At 42.8% G+C, this 25799-nt stretch overlaps 2 protein-coding genes across 5 annotated transcripts; one reads left to right on the top strand and one right to left on the bottom strand.

Annotated features, from left to right (window-relative positions):
- Window positions 1-4306: 4306 nt before the first annotated feature.
- On the bottom strand, window positions 4307-6117 carry wu:fb55g09 (coiled-coil domain-containing glutamate-rich protein 1). The gene has a single exon (XM_035152562.2). It carries the CDS (start codon window positions 5673-5675, stop codon window positions 5019-5021), a length of 657 nt encoding a protein of 218 aa, XP_035008453.1. The 5' UTR covers window positions 5676-6117; the 3' UTR covers window positions 4307-5018.
- A 1754-nt stretch (window positions 6118-7871) lies between these two features.
- nisch (nischarin) lies at window positions 7872-25469 on the top strand. 4 transcript variants are annotated; one of them, XM_047339384.1, is made up of 28 exons: window positions 7872-8075; window positions 9361-9444; window positions 9862-10044; window positions 11448-11496; window positions 12097-12260; window positions 12372-12467; window positions 12625-12720; window positions 12816-12968; window positions 13356-13424; window positions 13672-13857; window positions 14103-14231; window positions 14559-14672; window positions 15803-16004; window positions 16466-16590; window positions 17099-17241; window positions 17576-17839; window positions 17990-18282; window positions 18454-18665; window positions 18782-19227; window positions 19621-19796; window positions 19926-19983; window positions 20224-20362; window positions 20675-20825; window positions 21048-21167; window positions 21347-21511; window positions 21897-22069; window positions 22311-22498; window positions 23568-25469. In XM_047339384.1, exons 1-28 carry the CDS (start codon window positions 7995-7997, stop codon window positions 23893-23895), a joined length of 4587 nt encoding a protein of 1528 aa, XP_047195340.1. In that variant the 5' UTR covers window positions 7872-7994; the 3' UTR covers window positions 23896-25469. The 4 variants fall into 4 exon arrangements, with proteins under 4 accessions (XP_047195340.1, XP_047195339.1, XP_047195341.1 ...); XM_047339383.1 differs by having other exon boundaries at window positions 18454-18701; XM_047339385.1 differs by lacking the exons at window positions 20675-20825; window positions 21048-21167; window positions 21347-21511; ... (1 more) ...; window positions 22311-22498; window positions 23568-25469 and having other exon boundaries at window positions 18454-18701; window positions 19621-19836.
- The last annotated feature ends 330 nt before the right edge of the window (window positions 25470-25799 follow it).

Here is a 25799-nt window from a genome sequence, read left to right as displayed (position 1 = left end):
TGTGTGTGTGCCAGCTCACTTTCTCTTCCTGTTTGGCAGTCAGCTGACCAATCAGAGGCAGCATTACACAACACCTCCACAGAAGCTGCTGCCTGTGGCCGTGAGCAGCAGAAAGTAAAAGCAGCAGCGACAGACAGTTGATACATTAGAGAGGGTGGAGACGTGAAAGCTTTGACCTGCTACCATGGCCCTGAGCAAGGCACTGAACACTTGGTGCATGTGTGTGATTAGATAAGAAACAGTGCAAACACACTGCGGGGTCAGTGTGACTTTGTGTGACGATGCGTTAACAGGTTAGATTTCGTCTTATCGTGTGTTCTCTGTTAGATAATATTATTTAGGAGTTTTATTAGCATTAGTTTTGATGAGGTGCTCATTACAATGATGTGAATAAATTAAATCATCCACACTTAGATTAACAACCAGATGAAGTTGAACTCTTTGGCTACATACACACCACTGCATTTTCATTTGAAACCCTGCTGAGAATACGCCCGGCGTCCACACTACTGCCTGGGTTTTAGAGCCGCTATAAGGGAGAAGTTTGGAAAAGCTGCCGGTCCCGTTTTAGTTTGAAAACTCCGGAGCTGCCTTTCAGTCTGCTCGGGCAGAAACACAGATGTTTGGAAACGATGACGGAAACACTCACAACAGCTTCCTGATTGGGTCATTTCTGTCACAATGAGGCCTTCGCTGATTGGTCAGGCTCCTGTCACATGACCCCCTTCTGGAAGAAATGACCAGCATTAGAGTCAGCTACCAGTGTGGAATGTTATATGGAAAACCAATGACAAGCGTGCATTTTACAATGATGCAACTGTTTACATGCGTAGGAGACGAGCTGTTCTTCTCGTTTACACCGACGCACGTGCATACAACATTCGTTTGTGAGTGATCACGTGTCATATGTTTTCAGGCATGTTCGTATGGATTGGGATTCAAACTCACGTGGACAGAGGTTGTTTTAGTTTGACGACACTGTCTTTAAACGTAAAATATTGTAGTACGGATGTAGCCGAAGCTAAATTAAATGAGCTGCACCCTGAACGCTCCATGCTCCAAAGTTCATTTAATGATGAAAAATTAAATATGCAGCAACTCTTGAAAGATTTCTAAAGATTTAAAACGGACCTATTCGTGGCAATGTTTGCTCAGGCCTCCTCAAAAATCCACTTTCCTCTGATTGGTCAAAAGTCCAGAAGCCTGATGAGGGGCAGAGCAACCTGTGAACGACCCTTTCAGAAAATATTTGGTCGAACAATAAGGGAGGTCACTGCCTCCCCAGTAACAATCACTGCATCACCAGGGAGCTGAAGGCCCTGCTCAACAAGAAGAAGCAGCTAATGAGTAATGAGTTGAAACCACTATTTCAATAGGTTATACTCAGCGCCCACAACCACCCACCTTAGTCACCCATCCCCCCCGAGACGCTGCAACCCCCACTAGCCGACAACAGCACCCTGACCCCGCAGCTCAGACTCTTCAGGGCATCAGGGGAAGGTGGAGCAATCCAATTGAATCAGTGCTTGAGCTCTAAAACCTGTGGCAGCCAGCTCTGTGCATGTTCTCCAGCACCTGTTAAACCTGAGCCTGTGGCTGAGAAGAGATTCTGAGATTGGAAAAACTTTTGCTTGGTCCCAGTCCCTTAAAAAAATCTGTCTATCTGCCTTTAATGAGGACAGACCAATGTCCCTGACCTCCCAGGTTATGGAGATCATGGAGAGGCTGGTCCAGGAAGATGTTGGAGCTCCTTAGTGGACTCTCTGCAAACCTGGACTGAGCAGGTGGCGCTATGAACATATACTGTCCTTTGATTTCTGGAGCACCTTCATAAGAATTTGTGCTGGAGAGGACGTGAAGCATGACAACATGGATCACAGACCATATGACAGGAAGACCTCAGTCTGGGAGGCTTCAGGACTGGGTGTCATGGACAGATTTGAGGAACAAGGGAGCTCCTGAAGACACGGTGCTATCTCCTTTTCTCTTTATGCTTCAGTTTCTTGAAGTAACTCAGAGTCCTGTCGCTGGCAGAAGTTTGTGTTGTGGGAGGAAGCACCTGGTGATAAATGTGGCTAAGACCAAGGAGCTGGCTGTGGATGTTGGCAGAGGGAGAACTGAACTTTCAATCCACATCCAGGGTTCTGAGGTTGAGACGAGTGTAGCTGCTTTTTAAATATCTGCTGTACAGCTGCTTATTTTCATTTAATGTCATTCGATTAGGACGACTTTTGTCTTGTTACCATCGCCAAGGAAATTGTGTTTTTATCCCAGTCTGTTTGGATGATTTGTTGGATTGTAATTTTGTTTGTACGTAAGGAAAATTACACATACAACTACTGAATAAATTCCCCTAAAACTCGGTGGAAGGATGAAACCAAAACAAAGTGTTCTTCCCCTTTCTTTAATATTGTGAGATCAGGCGTTTATAAAATGTTGATCATTTTACTGGAGAATAATTCATGGAACTTGATAAAAATTGGACAGATTTATGTATAAATAATTAAAGAGTGTGAGCTGTCTATCTATGACTGTTTCGTCCTTGGCGGAGGAATGAACGCTAGTTTTATTCTTTGTTTGGTCCCTGATGGAGCTGCTGTAACAACATTTCATCTCGGGGATTCATAAAGTATCTCGGCCATTTTCAGTACATAAAAAAACCAAACCTCTGAACCAGAAACAGCCAACGTCCCTTTAAAATAGATGAATACATCTACAAAGACCAGCTAACGTGAAAGAACTACAGCTAACAGAGAAGATTACCTCATCTAAGCTCATAGCTTAAGCTAAATGAACATTTCTGTAATATGTTATTACAAAATATCACTATAACATCTCGGTAATGTGCTGTTATCCCATATTACAACATGAGGCAGCAGAGAAATCAAAGTGAAAACCTGCCTGTTCCTGACTTTGACCCGTTTCCATTCTTAGTTTATGACACACAAACACAAAGAGGCTTACACCTCCCTGTCCGTCCTGAGTGGGTGTGACCAGCCCACTCCACTTTATGTAATCCATTTCAACCGCTCGGTGGAACAATGAATCCTCCTCCTCCCTGCTCCGATCTCTGTCTGACATTTCTGAACAGACAAATATAAAGTCAATAATACAGGCGACAGGATCATATGGCTGCGATACAAACAGGACTCCCCTGCTGTTGAAGAAGCAACATGCGCCTCTCGTACAAAATAAGATTTTCCATTAGAATAAATAATAATAAAGTTATTAAAGTCTATAAGATTTTTAATCATTAAAAATGGATAAAAACTGCTAATAGGTTGAAGTATTAAGCTGCAGCACATGCAAATGAATGCAGACAGTAACTGGGCATGAACCAGACTATTTATAGGTGTTTGTGCAAACAAGAAACCAGCAGAGGTTTAATACTCAGTGGAAATTCATAAACCTGCTTCTTGATCTAAACACGTTCAGTAAGTCAGAGCCAGGGTGGAAAGCAGGAGACCCAAATGAAGAGGGGAGATTAATGTTATAATGTATTTGTATAATAATAGTTATTCATTTTATTTAAATCTCACTTTTCAACATTAAGTGTTTTCCAAAGAAAAGAAAATTGAGCAGAAACCAGAAACCCATGAACCCCCCCCAAAAATAATAAAACAATAATAAAAATAATCTCATATAGGGAATATGTACTGTATTTCTCTATAATAATATAAAAGCTCATATAAGTGAACAACGATAAGGAAACAAATACTAGATTTATAAAAACAATAAAATTAAATAGAATAGATTGAATTAGTTAAACCATAAAAGAGTAAAATATAATAAAAGTATAGTATAATGTAACTGTATAATATAAATAATATACATGACAATTAAATCTGCTGAAACAGATGTCAAGAGGTGTTCAGGAACACTCTGGAGAGATGAAACCTAACTTAGAGCGTTTTTATCTTTGTTTCAGTTTGATCTATTATTTGTTTGTTTTTTTTATTTGTTTTGTTTCTGTATTAATTTCTTCACATTTCATCGTCTCATGCTGGTTTGACTCAGGTTTTGTTTTCTTCTCTTCCATATTTTGTAAATATCCACATCAAATGTATTATGTGCGTTTTATTTTATGGCAAAATTGAATCCAATCAACTCAACATTATCTATTATTCATTAGTTCCTCCAACCCGTACAAGAGTTTGTGTTCTTCTTCACTGCTCCACTCACATAGTTATTACCACTGTGACTTTGCTTTATTCTACCTGAGCTGATCAGAGACACACTGCCCCCATCCTCTAACTCTTTTAAAACAAAACTCTTTAAATCCACAAAGACAACCACTCAGCCTGTGTTACATCAATCACATGTTTATTATTTCCGTTTTTTTTTTTTTTTTTCAGTCTTTACAGTTAAAGGCTTTTTTAAATTTTATTAATGACAGTCTGCATCAGCCAATCGAATGCACTGTAATCCAGGCAGCTGGATTCTGATTGGCTGTGCGGACTCACTCCCACCACCCAGCCCATCTTCCTTTGTGTGCAACAACAACAACAGAGAAGGCAGCACTTTACAGCCCCCGTACACAATGTACACGAGCAAGCATGGACCACACAGGACATGTAAAAAATCCCACGAACAAACATCCGTCTTAATAAAATCATTTAATCTTACATCGGAGTTAACGTTGTGTCTTTAACCTGGAAATAAGCCGACAGGGTGAGATGATTCCACTTCCTCTCAGAGCACTTTCCCTTGTTGTTCATTTAACATCAGAGCCAGAATCTAAACAAGACGAAATAAGGCAGGTAACTGCAGGAATGTAAAAAAAATTACACTCAATTTAAAAGAATTTAAAAACAACTTTGCTCCTGCAGGAAACTAATGGGATGACCTCAGTCTGCCGGCAGATCCTTCAACTTTTAAGGCTAAATTACTTGATAAGGTGGACATTTATTTATTTACTTTCTGTGAACATGAAGCAGAACAAACCTGACTCCTTACAGTCAGAGCAACGTTGGAGTCTTTTGCAGCTGAGAACAAAATGGCCTCCTGAGAGTTTCCCTTCAGGATGTCAGGATGTCACAGAACTCAACAAAGTCCCTCTGCATGAAGTTCTGGCTCTGCTTGAGGTCGTCCTCTGAGGGGAAATACTGCATGCTGTCCTCCTGCAGACGCAGATTGTCCTCTTCCTGCAGACGCAGGCTGTCTTCGTGCAGTACCAGGAACTGACCTGGTGGTGTCGTCGTCGAGCCGCGTGGTTTGGGACTGTCCAGGAGGGCTCCTCTGGCATTCTCCAGGATGCCCAGGTATGAGTCCATGTCCGTCAGCTCCGTGTCGCTGTCGGAGCTGCTGGCGCTGTCGCTCCCCACTGAGTCGGAGCGCAGGTGCAGCATCTGGTATTTCTCGTGCATGAGAAACTGGTTGGTGTTCTTGGGGGCCCGCATCCCCCTCACTCTGTTCCCCTTAACGTTGACGGGCCGGAGCGACATCAACGCCGTCTGGAGGTGTCGGGGATGATGATGATGACGTTGAGGGTGGGGGTGATTGCGCCCCCTCGACCACCCTCCCCCCCCTGTCCTCCGCCCCTGCAGGCGCCCCCTGCAGCTCTTGGACCAGCCACGCTGGCTGCGGTTGGCAGCGTCCCTCTGTGGAGCCTCCTTTGCATCCTGCTGCTGCTGCTGCTGCTGGCAGCTCCTCCTGCACATCATCTCTGAGAGCATTTTCTCGTCTTTCTTGCAGTGGCCTCCCTTCCTCCCTGCTGCTCTGCTTCACATCCTCCTCCCCACACGGTGGCCCACACTACAACAAAGAGAGGCTGGTGTCTGGTTTTTCTGGCTCAGATCACAAATGACCTCCTTCTCACCCAGAGTCTACCTTTTCACTATTCTGTCACTTTTTTTCTTGACCTCTGGCTTTGGCTGGTGCATCGCCTGCTCTTCCTCCAGCAGCAGCAGCTTGCCTGCTCGGCTGGCTGCCTGTCACGCCCTCCTCTGTCTGCCCTACTCTCTCTTCTTCACCTCTCTAAAGTGGAGGCAGCTCCTCTCAGCTCTGATTAGTGACCTGAAGTGAGCGGCTGAGGGGACCTGAGCCTCTTGTAGCTGATTTAAAGCTGATCTTTTCTCAGGGCAGCAGCTGTGATGCACTCAGCTCTGACCAACACTGACTGTGGCTCTGCCTCCTTCTCAGATCCTTTATAAACACATGGAAGGAACCATTCACAGGGGTTTGCATGCAGAGGGGGGGGGGAGCCAATATGTTCAGGTTTGACCACAATCTTAACAACAATGTCTTTCACAGATCTGTGTAAAGCATCTATTCTAAATATGACTATAATATATTTTAATGTGTATATCGGTCTGCAGGGGCTTCAGGTTGTGTGTTGGGGTTGTTATAAGCACAAAGCTGCTCCCTGCAGTGAGATGGTTCACTCCGCCTCAGTTTTAGCAGCTGAAATCTGATCCACAGCTGCTGCCCCCTTCCTCTGACAACAGACCCACTGTTCAGAAACAACCAGCAGCAACTTTACTTCAGTTATCATGTCATTTACAAACACAACAGCCAGCCCATGTAAATATGAATAACATGAAATGAAACTGTGGTCGGAAAATAATCAAGTCTCCACAAAGCAAACAAAAGAACTACAGTCTCAAACTCGTCATTTCCACCATCTTGGCTCTGTAGGTGTCAGTGTCTGTCAGTAGGTCCAACATTTATGAGTGAGTGTATCTTCAGAAATGCAGAATGGATTAAAATAAAAAATATTCTGTGGCCCAGTCACAACCAACCGGACTCTCGACTCTTCTGGTTCATCCACATTTTATGAGGTTTGCATAGAAATTTAAAAAATGTCAACAACTGTTGGTGCATCAGATATTTGGTTCAGTTACATTCCTGTTGCCGTCAGCATATATTACGACAGCGCTGCTGATCCCCTGGCTTTGCGTGCAGCGCCATCATCAGGTCAAAATCCAAATCAAAGGCTTTGTTGTTATATACATGAATAACAAAGTTATCAATGCAATGAAGTTCCTATTTCCCTGTGTCTTAACCCGGTGACGTCAATAAATATCTGAATGTTAAAATAGCATGAAATAAAAAAGAAATAGAAAGATATGTATTTTAAGATATTTAAGAATATATATAAGAAGAAATAAATCCACTCATCAAACACATCATACATCATTTTTTGGTTCATGTGCAAACCATTCACTGTACGTTTTCTCCCAGTGCACACATTTTTCTTGTTTTATATTTCCTTAAACTTAAGCATTATTAGCATTACACTTAAGTATTGCATTTTACTTATTAGTACTTTTGTTATTACTATTATTATTACAGTTGTACAACATAATGGAATTCCTTGTCAATTTGGTCTCTTTCAAAACATCATTATCTTAATGAAGATAGCATTGTTTGCTCAGTCCCCCAGAACATGACATAAATACTGAGCAATGGTGAAACATGGCCTTGTTGTTCGTAAAATGTCAGTCTGTAAACTTAAAAATAAATAATAATACTGTGACATTGTGATAATTATTGATATTGACTCATGTGAAAATTATATCTTGATAATATTTGTGACCATATCATCCAGATTCAGGCCTAAAAAACAAGAACACGTAGTCATATCACCACAATTCATGAATTCAGTTTCCACTTATGATTTGTATGATGAACTTAGGTGATATTTGCTTGATAATAACAACAAGAAGTCGTTTTATTCTATATTTTCTGTTTTAAAAGGAAAGTATTAAATATGAGAACAGATTAATTTGACTCTTTATTGTCGTATGAGCCATAAAAGATGAAAAGAAATGAGATTTTACAGGAAACAATAATACAAAAAATGCGTTGATCGCGATGGTCCCTGTAAATAAAGTTGTTTTTAAATTGAAATCAGCTGCTGCGGTCAGCATCACAACAAACATGGCGTCGGGAGGCGGCGGCTAGCGGAGGGAAGACGCTGCACATCCTCCCAACCCGTGTTACCAGGACGTGTTTCTGGGTGTTTCTGGGTGTTTCTCCCGCTCGGTCCCAGGATGGAGCCCGGGCCTTTCCCACGGGATCTGCCGCAGAGACAAGTGTGTGTCGTCGGCTCGGAGCTGGTGGAGAACTACACTGTAAGCCACGTCCCGCCTCACGTCACTTAGCCTAGCTCGGAGCTAGCCTAGCCTCGGCTGTGTCAAAGTGACCGGGAGCTAATGCCAGAGATGTGATAATTCATCCACACACACACATATTGCTGAGTTGTTAGTTTTTTATTTGCATGGCGGACTTTGTGTCTTTATCCTCCCGGAGGTGGGTTATTTACAGGAAAACAGACAAGCTAACAGCTAGCTGCCGTGCTAATGCTAACTGTGACAGAGTGTTCCCATCGTTTCCTCTGAAGTTCACACACTTCACCGCGGCTCCCTCCGTCTTTGTCAGGGACGATATCTCTCGTGTACACGGTACAAATGTTGTGTTGCGGTACGTTTACACATTGTGGGTTTGTTTAAAAAAAACACACGATTGTTCAACAGGAGCGACAGTCCAGAGTCCCACAGATAGAAAGATAGAAAGATAATAAGGACAATGCAGTGAGATGAAAGTCTAACCAGCACAACTCTACTACAAGCTGTCACTGTGAAGAAGTACTGTGCTAATACTAATATCTAAAGTACAAGGGGATCGAAGGACACAAGTAACCCGAGGCAGAGCATTGAAGCCAAATATAAATACTGATTTAACGATAAATAACTGAAGCGGTACAAAGTTGTGCTTTAGACTAACATAGTGTTTCTGACCACAAGTTCAGAGAAAGTCTGTTTTTGTACCTGGAAAATGAAACAGTTGGATTTGAAATGATAAAAATCAAGACTTCCATGAATAGGTTATTCCATGAATATTAGTTATTTGAGCAAACAAGATTTTTGCAAGATAAAAAAAACAAGATAGAGCTTTATTAATCTGACAGAAAATAACTGTGGCAGTTGTTGCTCCAAAGTTACAATAACGAAGATTAAAAATAAGTATAAAAAATCAAGTGAAGTATAAAAATTATCAAGCGTATGAGGAGGGAGACCAGAGCCTGATTAAATAACATAGAAGTAGGATAAGTAAGTAAATTAAGTAAAGATAGTGTTTGCACCGACTTTATTAAACATGTATTAAATATAGCGAGTGTATGAATTAATGATTTCTTTGATGAGTGAGGAAATAGCTGAGAGACCATCAATAAGTTCAGACTCTGACTGATCTCAGAACAGATCCAACTATTTAATCTTCCTCCCATTCCTCTTTCCTTTAAAACGTATGTTTGCCTGACAAGAGGTGGGTGTATATATGGTGATATATATATAACTTGCATGTTTGATCAAAGATGGTCTTTGATTTCTCTTGATCTTTTGCTATTTGGTGTTTCAGGTTTACATCATTGAGGTGATGGATGGAGAGCACAGATGGACGGTGAAGCACCGTTACAGTGACTTCCACGACCTGCACGAGAAAGTAAGAGACTCAACTTCAGCAGTTTCACCAAACCGTGTGTTCTTGAATTGAATTCAGTTGGAGCGAGAGCACAAAACACTGAATCAAATGTAATAGTGACGTAAAATAGTTTTGAGTTGTGTTTAATTTACTAAAGCATAAAAGTCTGAGTTCAAAAAATGGAACAGAAAGTAGGTGGTTCCGACTTTGGGATTAAACTTCCCAGAAATGAGGCGCGAACAAACCAGACTAGATTTACAATGAATGGTTATTTTTAATCTCAATAAATCTCACCATTTATTTGATTACTCAAAAAATAAGACAATTCACAATTCCCCAGAAACTACCGACCAACAGTCCAAAAGTTATTATCTAAATGATTATTACATTATGATGAAAGTAAATGTTGGTTTAATCTAGATCTGTGTTTCCTTCCAGCTGGCGGCAGAAAAGAAGGTTGACCGACGGCTGCTTCCTCCTAAAAAGATTTTGGGAAAGAACTCAAAGAGTCTGGTGGAGCGGCGTCAGAAGGAGCTGGAGCTGTACCTGCAGACGCTGCTGCAGCAGTTCCCACAGGCCACGCCCACTCCGCTCGCCTCCTTCCTTCACTTTCACCTTTATGTGAGTTTATTATTATCGAGTATTGGTCAGAAACTGCAGCAAGCAAGTACACAACATGCACAAATGTATATGGACACTTTTAACATTGTAGCCTGGCTTTGAAGTTGAAGCCCCTCCAACTCTTTGAACCTGGCTGCAGGGATTAGTCTCCCATGCAGCTACATGATAATTAATGTGGTCCAACACTGATGTTGGGCGATAAGTTCTGGCTCACAGTCGGTGTTCTGGTTCATCCCAGTTAAACCAAACTGGGAAAAAGCCTTTTTTAATGGAGCTGGATTTGTGCATGGACACAATGTCATGTTGAAACAGGAAGGGGTGTTTCTCAAACTGTTGACACAACAGTCTTTTCTCTAGAAACTGTCTCTTGTGAGTCTCCTAATTTGGTTGAATTGAAAGTCCGTCAGTAGGTCCATGTCTTTATAAAGCAGAATAACAACCATTCACTAGTCAAAGCTTCCTCAATTTGATGATTTGCTTTTTTTTGTGTAAACTGACCACGTTTGCGTTTTTAATTGTTAAAGCAACTTAAGGTTGTGAAAATGTGTTTTTGTTTTTCATTATTTTCTGACATTTAATAGATAATACAACACTTTTTTTTTATAATTGGAAAAACCTGACTAATTTAACTGAACTCTTATTTCTACATAAATGTCTGATCTGATGGTAAGATACAGTAAAAAACAGGTAAAAAGTAATAAAGTTCAATTTAATTAACCTCAGTTGAGTCTCAGCTCAGATTCTTCTATGAAGTGCAGCATGATAGTCATGTCAACAGTAGCAGGAACTGTCTGGTGTGTTTATAGGATATAATAGAAGTGAGAGAACACTTCACACAGGTTTATTTTTAGTAGTAGATTCAGATTTCCTTCCAGGCTGAGAATCTCTGCTCCGGATCAGTTTCTGCAGTAGACTGAGGATGTGTGTCTGTCAGTGACTGATCATATGATGAGGACAGAACAACAGAGCAGTGTTCACAGAGGCTGCAGCGTAAACAGCCAATAGGGAAACCTGCTCATATGATGTGAGATGATCAACACGTGAAAATCACAGACGTTTATAGTCCAAATAATCAGAGAAACATTGTGGTGTTTATTGTTCACATGCTTCAATGCTTTAACTCTATTTAACCATAACATGGTTTTGAAGGAAATCGTTGAAGTGTTGTTCAATGTCTGAAGGGAGATTCAGGCCTCTGCAGATGTTTTTAAATGTGATTTAACTAATCCAGGATATCATCACTTTATCTAAAAAGTCCTTTGAACTCTTGTTAATGTTGATGAAGTTATCTTTTAAACAGTGTGTTGGAAAAACATAATCATGAAAGGCAACATCAGTAACATATTAACTATGGTTGACTCTCTGTTGAATCCAGGTTTTAACAGACTGTTTATCTCTTTCAGGAAATCAACGGCATCACAGCAGCACTGGCTGAGGAGCTGTTCCATAAAGGTTCGCTTCCTGTGGCCCATTTTCTCTCATCTAGAATTTCCAGAACTGTTAATGAAATTACCTCAGCGCAGTGCTGACGCTTCCCAAAGGCAGAGGCTCTTACTGAGAACTGTTATACACTCTTGTTGAGTAAAGATATAAAGTGCAGTGAGCCTAGATGCCCTCGCACTATGACTCTACTTTACTTTATTCATCAGGGACAATACATATAAAATTATATACTTTGGGTGTATATGAAGTGGACATTAGTAAAAAGGCTGCATGTCTTCCAGAAATCAAAACTGAGTTGACATAACATACCAGATTTTATTCACTATGTTAAATACATTTTAAATCATTAGACCTTTTTTGTATTTAAATAGCCGTTTTAACGGCTTGGTTGTTGTAGCTGAACAAGTCTCAGCTGCATCTTTCAACTTTCCTCAAAATAATTGTTAGTTTGTCATACCGTTGGTGGCCTTTACACAAATATAACTAAACAACGTATAAAAAACATTGCAGGTGAAGTCAACATAACTGACTTCCCGACAAAAATGTCAGTTGTTCAGATGAAATCTTGCACAGTGTAACACCTCTGTTTGTTTGTGTGTGTGTCTGTAGGTGAGCAGCTGCTGCAGGCTGGCGAGGTGTTTTCTCTCCACCCGCTGCAGCTTTACTCCGTAACTCAGCAGCTGCGTCTGGCCAAACCAACCTGCTGCAATGGAGACGCCAAAACCGACCTCGGACACATCCTCGACTTCACGTGCAGGCTGCGATACCTCAAGGTCACACATCTCTTTGTTTCATTCACATCCAAATCGTACACTCTACTGGTTTTTTCCTTTTTAGCAGCAGAGGTGGTGAATGTTCTCACTGGTTTCGTCTCTGTTGGTCAGATCTCTGGTACCAGTGGTCCAGTTGGAACCAGTAACATCCAGGAGAACAGTCTCCCCTTCGACCTGTCCGTTTTCAAATCTTTGCTGCAGATTGAGGTAACTGTCTGTTTGTCCTCAACATTGTACACATGCAGGATTTCTGCCTCAACAAACCTCATGTTCACTCTAGGACAATAGATGGCGGTTCAGAAATGAACTTGAATTCTGCCAATATGTGAAGAAAATCCTAACGTGTGTCTGTGTCTGACTTCAGATCAGTCAGTGCAGCTCGCAGCAGATTCAAGGTTTATCTTCTCTGAGGTCGAGTCTGGCGACCATGAGTATCCACCACTGCTCGGAAACAATGACGGTAAAGCTAAGTTTAAACAGTGCTGCATGTTTATGCAGTTTAAAGTGTGTTGTACACTGATGTACATGTGTTATGATCTTTATGATGTCCCCCAGTCGATCCTGGTCCCGGAGGCGAGCGAGTTCTCACAGTGGGAGCCTGAGGGGGCGGAGTCTGGTTGTCCCGTCACTGCTGTCATCCCTGTGTGGAAAAACCTGACCACGCTGGACATGAGCCACAACAGCATCAGCACCATCGATAGCTCAGTGGTGAGACACACACGCAACTGAACTTGTTAGACGATATAAATTTGGAGTTTTTGAGATGAATATATAATATGAGCTTAAGTAACTTTAAATCCTGTAAATCACCAAGAAGTTGTGACAGCTGATCAGTCGGCGTCCTGCAGTTCAAGATGATTTTACATTTGCTTGTGTTCAATTAAAGATGCACATTGATACTGTGCAGACCTTTACCCGCTCCTCTGTCAACACCGATTGGTCAGCGAGATGTTACATCTGGAGGTCAGAGCAAACTGTCCTGTGTCATGACACTGGGCTAAAACCTCTGGATGTGTAAATAAACGAACAACAAAAACGTTTACGTTCCATTTTTCAGTTTCTTGGTGCTGACACTGAATTTTTCTCTGTTTGTAGAAACTGATTCGACAAGTGGAGTTTCTGGATCTGAGTCACAACCAGCTGACCTCAGTGGAAAATCTCCAGGTATGTGAACACGTGAGCTCAGTAGAGACACTCTCAGTAACATCTCTAGTTCTGAAATGAGAATATTATAGTATTTTCAAAATAAATTAAATAATGTTTTGGTCTGTTAAGTGTCAGATGATTGTCTCCCCCAATGAGTCCAGATTCAAATGTCATGTTTTGAGTTTATAGTGCTATAAAACAAAAGAACATGTGTTTTTTTGTTCTGAAAAGGACAGTACAGAACTAGTTGTTTTTGTGTTTGCAGCACCTGTACAACCTGGTCCACGTGGATCTGTCCTATAACAGCCTGCGGGTCCTTGAGGCTGCTCACACCCGTCTGGGCAACATAAAAACCCTCAGCCTGGCTGGAAACCAACTGGACCGGCTCACCGGCCTCACCAAGCTCTACTCTCTGGTCAACCTGGACCTCAGCCACAACCAGCTCGCCCAGGTTACCACACTGAGGATGTCCTGATATTGTTTTACTGTGTTTTGTCAATTTTGTGCATTCTTATAATTACAGGAACTGAAAGAAAACATGGTGTCAAATGTACTATTATAAAAAAAGAAGGAAACTGAGTATTTCATTTAACATAACCTCTATTTGATCATTTTCTGTCATTGCTCTACTATAGTCTCCTGAATGCTGAATTTAACAACTGACTCAGTGATACGTGAATGTTTCAATGTTTTCAGTTGGAGGAGATCAGGAACATCTGCTCTCTGCCGTGTCTGGAGAAACTAAACCTGTCCAGTAATCCCATGTGCATCATCCCAGACTACAGAACCAAAGTGCTGGCCCAGTTTGGAGACAGAGCAGCAGAGGTACATGAACACCATCAACACACTGTTCATATTACTACTGTACTACTACTACTACTACTACTACAGCAGAGGTAATCACCACTACAACCACCACACTGTCCATGTTACACCTGTAGAACTACTACATAGGCAACCTTAGCATATTTTCTCTCCGTACTGTTACCGTTATGTGTATTTCTAATATGACAGTGTTAGGGTTGTTGCTCCAATTGCTGATATTTGTGACATTGCTGATACTTTAATATATATATATATATAATATCACTACTGTCACCAGATAAGTTATACAACTGTTATCCATTCATTTATCCTGTGACTTTGCGTCAGGTTTGTCTGGACAGTAATGTGACGACAGAGAAGGAGCTGGACACAGTGGAGGTGTTGAAAGCCATTCAGAAAGCCAAAGAAGTCAAAGACAGGATGAGCAGCAGCGACAAGAAGGTACACTCGGTCACACTGAAGTGAATTCATTTTAGAAGTTTCTGATTTTGTCTGTACTCCTATATATGTGTATTTATTGTAAAAAGGTTTCTTAAAAAGAAAGAGCAGGCGTCAGTAAATCTGCAACATCTGTTTACATGGAAATATGGTCAATACATGGAAATCTTAAATGTTTAAAGAAGTGATTCATTTTTATTCATGTATTCAGTGTAGATAAATAAATAAAATCTGAATGTCTTTGAGACTGTGAAAGAGCAGAGCTAAGATGATCTCACCTCTCAGCACTGAATATTTAGTTTTATCACTCACACTATCAGAGGAGATTCATTCATGTTGTGCGCCGCTTTGACTGTGACATTTGAATTCACATTCTTGAAACTGTGTCGCGTTCTATCATCATAGTTTTCAGATTGATTAACCCCGACATCTGCTGTGGTGGTTTTATGATTCTAACCTGATCCTGGACCAATCAGAGATCAGTAGATCTGGCTCCTAGTGATTCTGACATGTTAGTCACTCACATATCTATGAAACCTGAACACGTATCACACCAGTCACCACAGCAGCTTGTATTTATCAGCTATCTGTGTGTGTTGGGGTCAGAGCAGCTGCAGACCAATGATCAGATCTTTTTATATTTTCACATCAGCTGCAGTGTTGACATGTAATGAAAGCACCACCTCTTCTATGTTGGTGGATGGGACATGGACCAAACTGAAAAGTTAAACACATTTTTTTTCAAGTGTTAATTTCCCCAACTTTTAAGCAGCAAATGCCTTTATTTTGAAGACTGGGCCCTCTTTGTCGTACTTGGCTGTTTTTATTATTTCCTGAAGTTTTACGAGGCTGCTCAGCAGGAAATAACACTGATCACAAATGTTTTCAATGATTTACAACAGAACAATCACTTTCAGCACAGAGATTTAGCTCTTGAACTTCAGTTTGGTTTACATATTTCAACAGAACCTCATACATGTACTTGTGCTACTGGAGCAGGTCTTTATAAAGTGCGGCAGACTGTTGCTCTGCTGCCGATGGAGCCGCCGGTTGCAGGTTTTAGGACGTGATCAGGTTGATGATGTAGGTGACACAGCTCTCTGAAGGCTTCCTCCTCTCTGTCCTCTCGTCAGATCAGTGAGGAGACCAGGCTGTCTGCTGCTGCACCTCCTCACCTCTCCTCCTCCTCTCCCCCCTCCTCCTCCTCCTCCTCCTCCTCCTCCTCCTGCTGCTCCTCTGCTCTTGCTCCTCCTGCTGTCACCTCCTCTTCCTCCTCTTCCTCTTCTACTTCCGCCTCTTCCTGTCCGGCCCAGCAGGCTGCCTGCCCCAGCCAAGGTAATCATGTATGTATCAGGCTGTGCAGGTCTGAGGGAGGGGGGTGCATCTACAAGTCTATTATTATTATTATTATTATTATTATTATTATCAAGTACAGAAATATGATATTTAATTATTATTTAGAAACCGTGTCTCGATCACATAGTTTGTCCATCTGGGAACTTATTTCAGAGCAATTACACACAGATTGAGTGGTGGATTTACAAACAGCTGTGGGACTTCAGAATAATCAATCAACGACTGATACTCACTAATGTTTCACTACAGGTCACGTGACAATCTGCTAATTCTCACTACTAACCTCTACTAACTTAACTAAATGATTGTGATTCATAAGATGTGGCAAAAATGTCAAAATCATTGCAAGGATAATGACATCAGCCCCGAGCAAAGTCACATCCCTCAACTCTCTGCAGATCATCACTGTTATTTAACCACAGTTTGGTTTCCTGTTTCAGAAGTGACGATAAGAGAAGAAGCTGCAGTTTCCCCCAGTGTTCTCCCTCCTGTGGCCGCTGCACCTCCCCCCGAAAGCTTTAACACCAACACACACCTCCCGTCTGCTGAACCCACCCAGGTCACTGTAAGTGAGTTACGCTGCTCTCAGACATGCACCGAGCTCTGGAGGGGCTGCGTGCGAGAACACAAAAGTCCGTTGCTGTGGACATTTCCCTGCCAGCCCCCTAGTAAAGTGTCTGGAGCATGTCCAAGTGAGAGAGATCGTTTCACATGACAGTAAAACAAAAAGAATACAAATATTTCAAGATATTAAAAAGGGGCCATTAACGTAGAAGACGCTGACAGAAATGTCGTATTGGCAAGATAATGAGATGTGAGAGCTTTTGGAGATGACGGCTGACGCGGGTGTGAATAGACTGTAAACAAGAAAACACGACTTCCTGCTGCGTTCTTCGTATGTGAAAGAAAATGGATTGGACGCAATTTTCTGGACATTCTCCTTGATTTAGTGTTTTAATGTTTAAGTGCAGCTAAAGGACGACACTGCACATGATGTTTATAGTTGCAGGTAGAATGAGATTTTATGTTTGTGTCAACTGGGTTCTAATGTTGCCTAATGTGTTTGCCTGCAGAGACAACAACCGACTGTCTGTCTGACTGAACACACAAACTGTGGCGCTCCGTCAAGTATTACTTCCACTACTACCAGTACTACTACTACTACTACTACCGCTGCTGCCGCTGCCGCTGCTGCTGCTACTGCTAGTTCTGTCTGGTCAGTATCAAATAACATATTTCCTCCATAATAGAAGCAAACAATTCTAAATGCAGACACTTTTATCTAAAGCCCTTTTGGTTGATGTTTGTGTGTTGAGTCAAATTAAAACAGGACTAAATATATGTATTTATTCTGATCTGTATGGATGTGTCTTAGTAAACTCTGATCAAATACACTTCAGATTCAAGATGGAGGCACATGTAGTTCACTATGTGTCCAACAGGAGACGCGGCTGCCCTCTAGTGGAGAACAGCATCAGGTTTTTCTTCTGTATTCAGGACACAACACAAAGTTTTGAATTAATCCCTGTTTCCTTCTCTCTGTGCTCCAGCTGCCTCTGCTCCTCTTCCTCCTCCCGACCAGTTGAAATTAGTTGCGCGACGTGCAGCGCCACCTGGTGTCCTCTACTTCCTTCTCACTTGCTCTCCCTCTCCTCCAACAAAGACTTCACTACTCACCTCTCTCAGTGTCTCAGTGCCACTCTGAAAGAGGAGAAGAAGAAGAGAAACGAGCAGGAGGAGAGGAAGGATGTGACAAGGTCTGAATGCAATGAGGTTCAGTCCCATGAGGAGAGCACAGAGTTGGACAGTCCCAGGTAATTCAACCAGAAACCTCCAATGGTTTCTTGGATTTTCAGAAGTTTGCACCGGGTATATGGATAAATATTCTTAAACCAGAAGGACATTAATTATTTAAAGAACAAAAGAATGACTCCTGATTCCTTCCTTTATTCTCATTGTTCCAGTCCCGGCTCCGGGGACGGATACTTTGAGATGGGTCTGGATGACTCTGTGGAGGAGTTGGTCTGCTCCTCCTCTATGTCGCTCACTGTTCCTTCTGCAGAGGAGCCCGGCGGCCACCCGGGGGAGCCGTGTGCAGAAGAGCAGGAGGAGATGCACATCAGTAGGGTTCTGTGGTGCTACTGCCTTCAGGTAGAGGAGGAGGTGGAGCAGAGGGAGGCGTGCCTGGTGCTGACAGACCGACTCTTGGGAATACTGCACCTATCAAATAGTTTCTCATGGACCAATCAGGACGCAGGTAAACACACAGTCAGCCTCAACAAACATGAAGGCTGTGCCCCTTTTTTATATTTGTCTGCTGAATCTTCTGATGTGATTTTAAAGAAAGATCAAATCACATTTTGTAACAAATTCTTGCAGAAAACCAGAACTGAAGGTTATAAACGATTTGTCCTCCTGTTCTCCTCAGACCTAGAGCAGAATCTGCCTGTGAAGGAGGTGCTGTCGAGCCTGCAGGTGGACTTCCTGCTGCCGTACTCCCAGCTCCTGCTGTCCTTCCGAGGCGAGCTCCCTGACTGCTGCCTCGCCTTGGGGCTCCGGTCTGGTCCAACTCGCTGGTACATTTTCTCCGAGGCTGAGGAGCTCCGGCAGACCAGGACCGAGCTGACGGCGCTGGTGCAGGTCAGAGAGCAGGATGAGATCCAACTCACTGCACAGGTTATACGACACAGTTCACCCAGTAATTGGGTCAATATGTATATATTTATTGTGAAAACAAAACCTACTTGTTTTTCCAGGCTGCAGATTCCAACACTGACCCTGAGCCCCCAAGTACTCCTCAGCTCCTCCCCCGTTCGCTCATCAACTCCTGGGAGCTAGAGGAGAGTCAGGGAGCGCAGGGAGGCTACCCTGCCCACCTCCTTCCCACCTCATCCTCCTCCGACTCTGCCACCGACACACAATCCCTCCCGTTGGACATCCTATCCCAGAGAGACGAACCCAGCCTCCCTTCTCTCCTCTTCCTCACCCACCGACACCTCTGGGTTCTGAAGATGGACTTCAGAGAGTTGGCAGAGAGAGAAAGGAGCAACGCTGACCTCCATCACTCCTCCTCCTCCTCCTCCTGGTGCAGACTAGTCCGTGTGCCCCTCAGCTCAGTGATGCTTCATCCCAGAGAGAGAGCTCCTCGGTTCGGGGGCAGAACCAGCTACACCTCCTGCCTCGGCCCAAACCACCACCAGAGGTACTGAGGCTGAGTGATTTATGCAATTTTGTTATTTAACTGATTCAACTTAATAATTGAAAGTTAGTCGAAATTAATTACATCAACAGATTGGTACCAATTTTCGTCCCTTTCATCATATTTTATTTTACGATTATTTGTTTCCTCCTTTAATTTTTACACTTTTCATTTGTTTTTGCTTCCTTTAATTTTAGTTTTTTTTCAATGGCAATAATATTGTTAACATGCAAATTTATTTCATCCGTTTTTTTTAAATATACCTTTTACTTTATTGATGGAATTTAACACAAAGCACTTTTGATTCTTACACATTTTATAATCTTATATGTATCCTTTTGTTGTGTACTTCAGTTTCCCTGCTTGTCAATCACGTGTCCATCATGTTGTGTCCAGGAAGAGTCACACCGTGGAGCTGCTGCTGGGAAATCAGAGGCTGCTGCTGCTCTTCCCTCTGTCTCAGGACAGGAGCTCCTTCTTGGGGGAGCTGAGCCAGCAGAGAGGCTCTCTGGAGGGGCTGAAATTGTTGGCCCTGGCCCAAACCTGTCCACACCAAGGAGAACATACACATGGTGAACACCAACTACCTGCTTATACACTCGGAACTACCAGGTCTCATCTCACTGAGTCATCTAGTTGTGTCTCCTCTGGTTTCTTCTCCCAGTGTGACGTCCTTGTTTGACAAATGTTTGTGTCTCCAGAACGATGCACATCGAGAGACCAGTGCTGTTGTAGCAGGAAATCACACAACTCCAGCAGGTAGAATTTAAAACACTGTTTCTGTTAAGCAGCTGTAGAGTAGCATGCTAATATCTCCGTTGTATTTTGATTAAGGTTGTACAGGGTGTCCCAGTTTGACCCTGTACCAACACTCTATGCACTAATATTATCAGGGCTCTCGTTGATGACATAAACATTCAATGGAGTCTAACAGATAATTTCCCAACCGGTGTAGTGATGAAAAATGAAATTGTTCCGCCCCTCCCTCCTCCCCCTCAGCTGGGACTCCTCTCATCTCCAGCTGGAGGAGAACCAGCCGTCCCCTCACCTCATCCCAGGTCTCTCCCCAGGACTAAAGCTCCTGGTTGGCCTCAGAGGACAGCAGCTGCTGGCCTTCTTCCACAAATATATAGCACTGGTAGGACACACACAGCCAGGTAGTTGTGTTCCTTTGCTCCCTGTCTTGATTAATTGTTTTTTAAACCAAAAGAGTCATTTTACTGTTAAAGAGAGTAAGAAAACAAGAAGAAAAAAAGTTGGAACCAGATATTTTGTGCCATTTTGTCTTGGAATTCCATTTTACTTCCTTCCACCTCAAAGAAAGTCTTCTCTCCCACTGCATTGGTCACTTTAAACTTTTTCAAGCTCTTCAGACGGTTGTCATGTTGTTGTGCTGTCATTTAAAATGTTCCACCTCAATTTTTCTTTTTCTTTGTGTTACTTATGTAAGTCTGAGGCGGAGGAGGTGAGACAGGTCTTGTGGCTGTCTGTGGTTCTCTACAAGTCTCCAGAGGCTGAGCTCACTTGCTGTCTGCTGCTCTCCAATGACACGATCTACTTCCTGTTGGAAGACTCCGCCTCCACCCTCGGTCATCACTCAGGTAGGATGAACACAGTCAGAAAATATTAGCATATTAAGCCATTTGTATGCACTCACAAAAAAAACAAGTGTTGGATACAAACAGTTTACTGTGACAATATTCACACATCAGATTCCCCTTACACAGAAAGATCTGTATTCTGGTGTGTGGTGAACATTACAGCCTAAGAGGTCGACTTTCAGTTTTGTTAAACGTATTTTTTGATCCCTCTGTGTCCGTCAGTGTTGGAGATAACAGACTCTGGAGATCCAGATGTGTGTCTGTGCTGCTGTCTGTCCATCAGACTGTCTGAGCTGCTGTCTGTCAATGTTGGACTTTTCGACCAGTACTTCAGAGTTGTAGGTCAGTGGGTTCACACACACACACACACACACACACACACACACACACACACACACACACACACACACACACACACACACATTGCCCCCAGTGTCTGCAGAGCTCGTATTAGTTTGAATATTGAACTGCTGTTAAATGATTCACTCTCTCGTCTCTCTATGGTTCTGGTTTCCTTGTAGGTCGTTCAGCCGATCACATCGTGTGCTGTCTCAGCAGGGACAGTTATGGGACGGGCGTCTTTCTTCAGGAGCTGATGTCAGCGCTCAGTCTGCAGCAGCAGCAGCTTCCTCCTCCAGAGCCATCAGATCAGGACTTCTACTCCCAGTTCACCAACACAAACACAGGTAGCCAGGCTGCTACAGAAAATAGATTAGATGTCTTTTTTTAACCTCCTACCTTAAAGTCCCAGACACTAAAAGGACATTTTGCTTATTGTATATGCACCAGTATTGATCTGCTGAAGGGGAAAAGTTATGTGTTTATCTCAAATCTGAATTTTCTTCAGTGAGGGAGAAAGTCTTTTTATCAATGTAACTTTTTGGGAGAAAACCATATTAGAGACAAACTATAATGTCACTCAGTAGAGAACATACCCCCACAAAGACCCAGCTGTCCCCTTCAATTCAATCATTTGGATTTATTGTCTTTATTATAGAATGTGTACACAGTTAAGACAAATTGTCTGATTTATCAAGCTGATGACTGTTGTAAATTTGTCTCCTCCTGCAGGTAAGATGCAGAACTACGAGCTGGTCCACAGCAGCCGGGTGAAGTTTATTTACCCCAGTGAGGAGGAGATGGGAGACCTGACCTTCATTGTGGCAGAGAGGAAGACTCTGGGCAGTGCATCGCCTTCATCATCACGCTCCTTTAATGTCCTGCTCTATCTGCTGGTTTTCCAGGTAAGGATTGTCTTCCTCTGTAGTTTAATACTTTAAGTTAGTTGAGGGTTATTTTCTTGCTGATGACTCAGACACTCCATATGCCAGATATGTCAAGGGGTATTTGTTTGTTAATAATTTCACTGGTGTGTTCACAGATTGTTTTAACTGCCCCCAAGTGGTCAAAATAATTTATTGCAGATTTCATTGGAACACTGATGATATCTCCTCCCTTCTCCTTCCTGTTGTTCCTTTCCTACAGGTCCAGATTCCCAGCAGTCTTCCCAGCCAAGGCTCCACCCTTTCAGGGGCCTCCTCCACTTCAGGCTCAGCCCCGTCTCCCGTTCTCCAGCCCAGGACCCTGATCCTGACCAGCACCGACGTGTTCCTACTGGACGAGGACTACATCAGCCATCCTCTGCCGGACTTCGCAAAAGAACCTCCCTCCAGGTGAGCACATGTGAAGCCTTGCCCCCTCCCCCGTATAATCACATTTAAATATTTGTATACAACCAAAGCAGCTTTCAGACATTCACTGGACTCCGCAGATCCTCTGTATTTTCTCCGCAAATGTCTGAGTGAGACAGCAAAAATGAAGTAAACAAAAAGTGAACAACGTCCCAGTGAAAAAGCGGCAACACACACGTAGAAGATGTCAAGAGAGTGAATGGTGACAGGGTGTTGTAAACACGATCACATGACCTACGCAGCAGAGTCACTTCCTGTCTCTGTCTGCTGCAGCCGGCTGCTCAACCTCTCGCCTGAATAATGCAGAGGATTTGATGCTGTTGTGGACGCGTCTGTGCAGAAAACCTCCCGCTGTGTTGTGCATGTGTGAAAGGAAACTCTGGGTAAACTTTAAAATTTTACCCGGTGGTCATGTCTGAAAACAGCTCAAGTGAGTCAGTGAAGAGCCGAACTGGTTCCAGCCTCACATCAAACACATAAACCAGTAAAATCAATTAAACATAGACGATTCCCCTGGAAGAAAAACCAAAAAAAAGCACGGTTCCCTCACGTGTGTCTGCTCGACGAAAAGAGGAAGAAGAGGAGACACTGACTGGCAGACGAGATACTGAGTGTGATGTGTAGACAGTTCAGTCAGGGACCCAGAGCCCTCAGGAAAAAAACCCCCAGTTTAAATCAATATTCACTGAAGCCTGAAAACAGAGCGGTGAAGCATTGAGTCAGTCACTGGGAGGAAGAACTGCAGACTGTGGCAGAGAAAGAAATGCATATTAATCAGAGTATATTTATTATTTACAAGTAACTCACTAACAGCTCCTATCAGGGCTAAATCTTTCTGGTTTGACCTTTTGGAGAGACACACTTTTACATATCGACACGCTATGAGAAGGTAAATGTCTTTGTTAATGCATTAAAAATCTCTTTTGTTACATTAAACGTGATTAAGAAGAAAAATAGGATCCATTGATTGAAGCTGTTTCCTTTCAGAGTGATGTTCATTGACCGTAATGTCTATCGTCATCCTCATCCTCCTCATCATGTTCTCCTGCAGGGAGCGGTACCAGCTGTGTGAGGCCCGAAGGATCCGGGACCTGGACCGCGTCCTGCTGGGCTACCAGACGTACCCTCAGGCTCTGACACTGGTGTTCGATGACCTGCCCGGTCCTGACTTGCTCTGCCACCTCACCATGGACCATTTTGCGGCAGGAGGGGAAGAAGCCCTGCCCAGAGGCAGCGGAGCTGGCGGGGGGGCCGAGGGTGAGGTCCAGTGGTGCGTCTTCGTCCCAGGAGCCGACAGCAGAGAGAGGCTGATCTCGCTACTCGCTCGCCAGTGGGAGGCACTGTGCAGCCGGGAACTTCCTGTGGAGCTCACCGGCTGATTGGTCGACAGGGAACAGCTGGGTGACTGTTCATCATCACCTTGGTGGTTGATGGGAGCTGATTGGCAGGTGGAGTCGTCATGTGACAGGCATAATCAACACATGGATTCAGAGTCCCGGCTCTTACTGGTCACACTGGAAGTAGGAGTCTGCTGTCATCGAGACGCGACGAATCATTCAAAAGAAGATAACGAAGCAAACTTTTAGAAACCGCTCCACACCGGGCCAAACGCAACATGTAGAGAGGAGGAGATTTGTCTGATTTGAACAGTGATCACACCAAATACCAGTTTACAAGCCGATAAAAAGTTAAGCCATGTGCACATTCACTGAAGTCCTCACTTCATACCTCAGAAAGTCAAAGTGTATCTGCTTTAAACTGTTTTCAACGTTTACACACGAAAGGTTAGACTGAATGTGTTGCACGTGAAAAGTGACACACTTGTCCGGTCACCCACTAAACTGGGTGTAACAGTGGAAAGTTATAAAACGTAGTCTCCTCACAGTCTGCTGCTGGAAAGCTGTGACAGGAGGTCGTCTCAGACGGTGTTAGAGGAACCGACAAGCGCTTTGTTTGAAGCGTACATTAAACTTACTTCTTACAGGCTGGAGATGTGGCTCTACTCGCGCTGTTTGGTGACCGCAACACAAAACAAACAAGGGTTAGAAAGACCCGACAACCACCAGACTGCCATTACAGCATGAGAGAGACCCATGATCTCACAAGGAGCTGGTATACTGGGAGCTTCTGGCACAACCTCACCTCGTGGGTTCCTCACCGAGCAGAATTATTTATGCATTGGATGACTTGACAGACAGATGGGCGCTGCACAGAAGGGGGAGCTGCAGAGAGTCCACAGGAGTCCGATTTTATTCTTCGATACCTTAAAGGAATAGTTTGTCATTTCTGGTAAATCCTCTTGTTGTGATGGTCAATCAAAAGTGTAAAAAAAAAACATTGCCAACTCCAAAGCTTTTTGATTTACTTGTTCTATATGTAAAGTTGATCTTAAAACCAAAAATCACTTTTGTATGTTTTCATTTGTTCAGTCTGACACAAGAAGCAAGGGGATTTCCCAAAAATGTTTTACTGTTATTTTAAGTAACACACACACACACACACACACACACACACACACACACACACACACACACACACACACACACACACACACACACACACACACACACACACACAGCTGCTCTGCACAATCTGCTTTCGGAACGTTTTATCTCTTGCACACTATAATTGAAGCAGTATTACTAAACTGTATATTAAAGCTTTTTATTATTATGAGTATAATTGATGCTTTGGGAGATTTTGTATTAAGACATGAAGGTCCCTGATATTTCCAACATGAACTCTGAAATGTCTAAAAATGTATTATTGTCGTCGCTTATTATTTTTTTGTGTTTTGTTTTGTTGTCTGTCATGTTTTATGTACCTTACTGTTGACAAATGGGAAGCCGGCCCCGGTTGGACCTCCCCATTCTTCATCACTTATGTTTATGTTCCATGTCGTTGTCTTGTTAAAGGGGATTTGCCACTGAATTAAAGTGAAGCTGAAAACTCCCCATGTTACAATAATTCCTGTTTGGTTTGGTTATAATGCTTTAGTGTGATTATTCCACATCCTCATTTCAATGCAAAAGAAGAAACGCCAGTATTGAAATGACAATTTCCAGAAAATTCTTGCAGTAATAATAGTTTATTTTTACTATTACTTTATAAAACAAGTGTAATCCCCTTAAATTCAATTCAGCTACAAAAATTGCAAACACTTATTGTCCCCTAAATATGTCTTATTTCACTTTTCATCAAGATCCATGATTTACACACTGGAAACATCTGTAAAATTGTCAAAAAACTTCCAGGAATTTGAAAATTGTCAAACGTATGAAAG

Source organism: Hippoglossus stenolepis, chromosome 3 (genome assembly GCF_022539355.2).
Source record: "Hippoglossus stenolepis isolate QCI-W04-F060 chromosome 3, HSTE1.2, whole genome shotgun sequence".
Taxonomy (NCBI): Eukaryota; Metazoa; Chordata; class Actinopteri; order Pleuronectiformes; family Pleuronectidae; genus Hippoglossus; species Hippoglossus stenolepis.
This window is presented reverse-complemented; position numbering and strand designations above follow the sequence as displayed.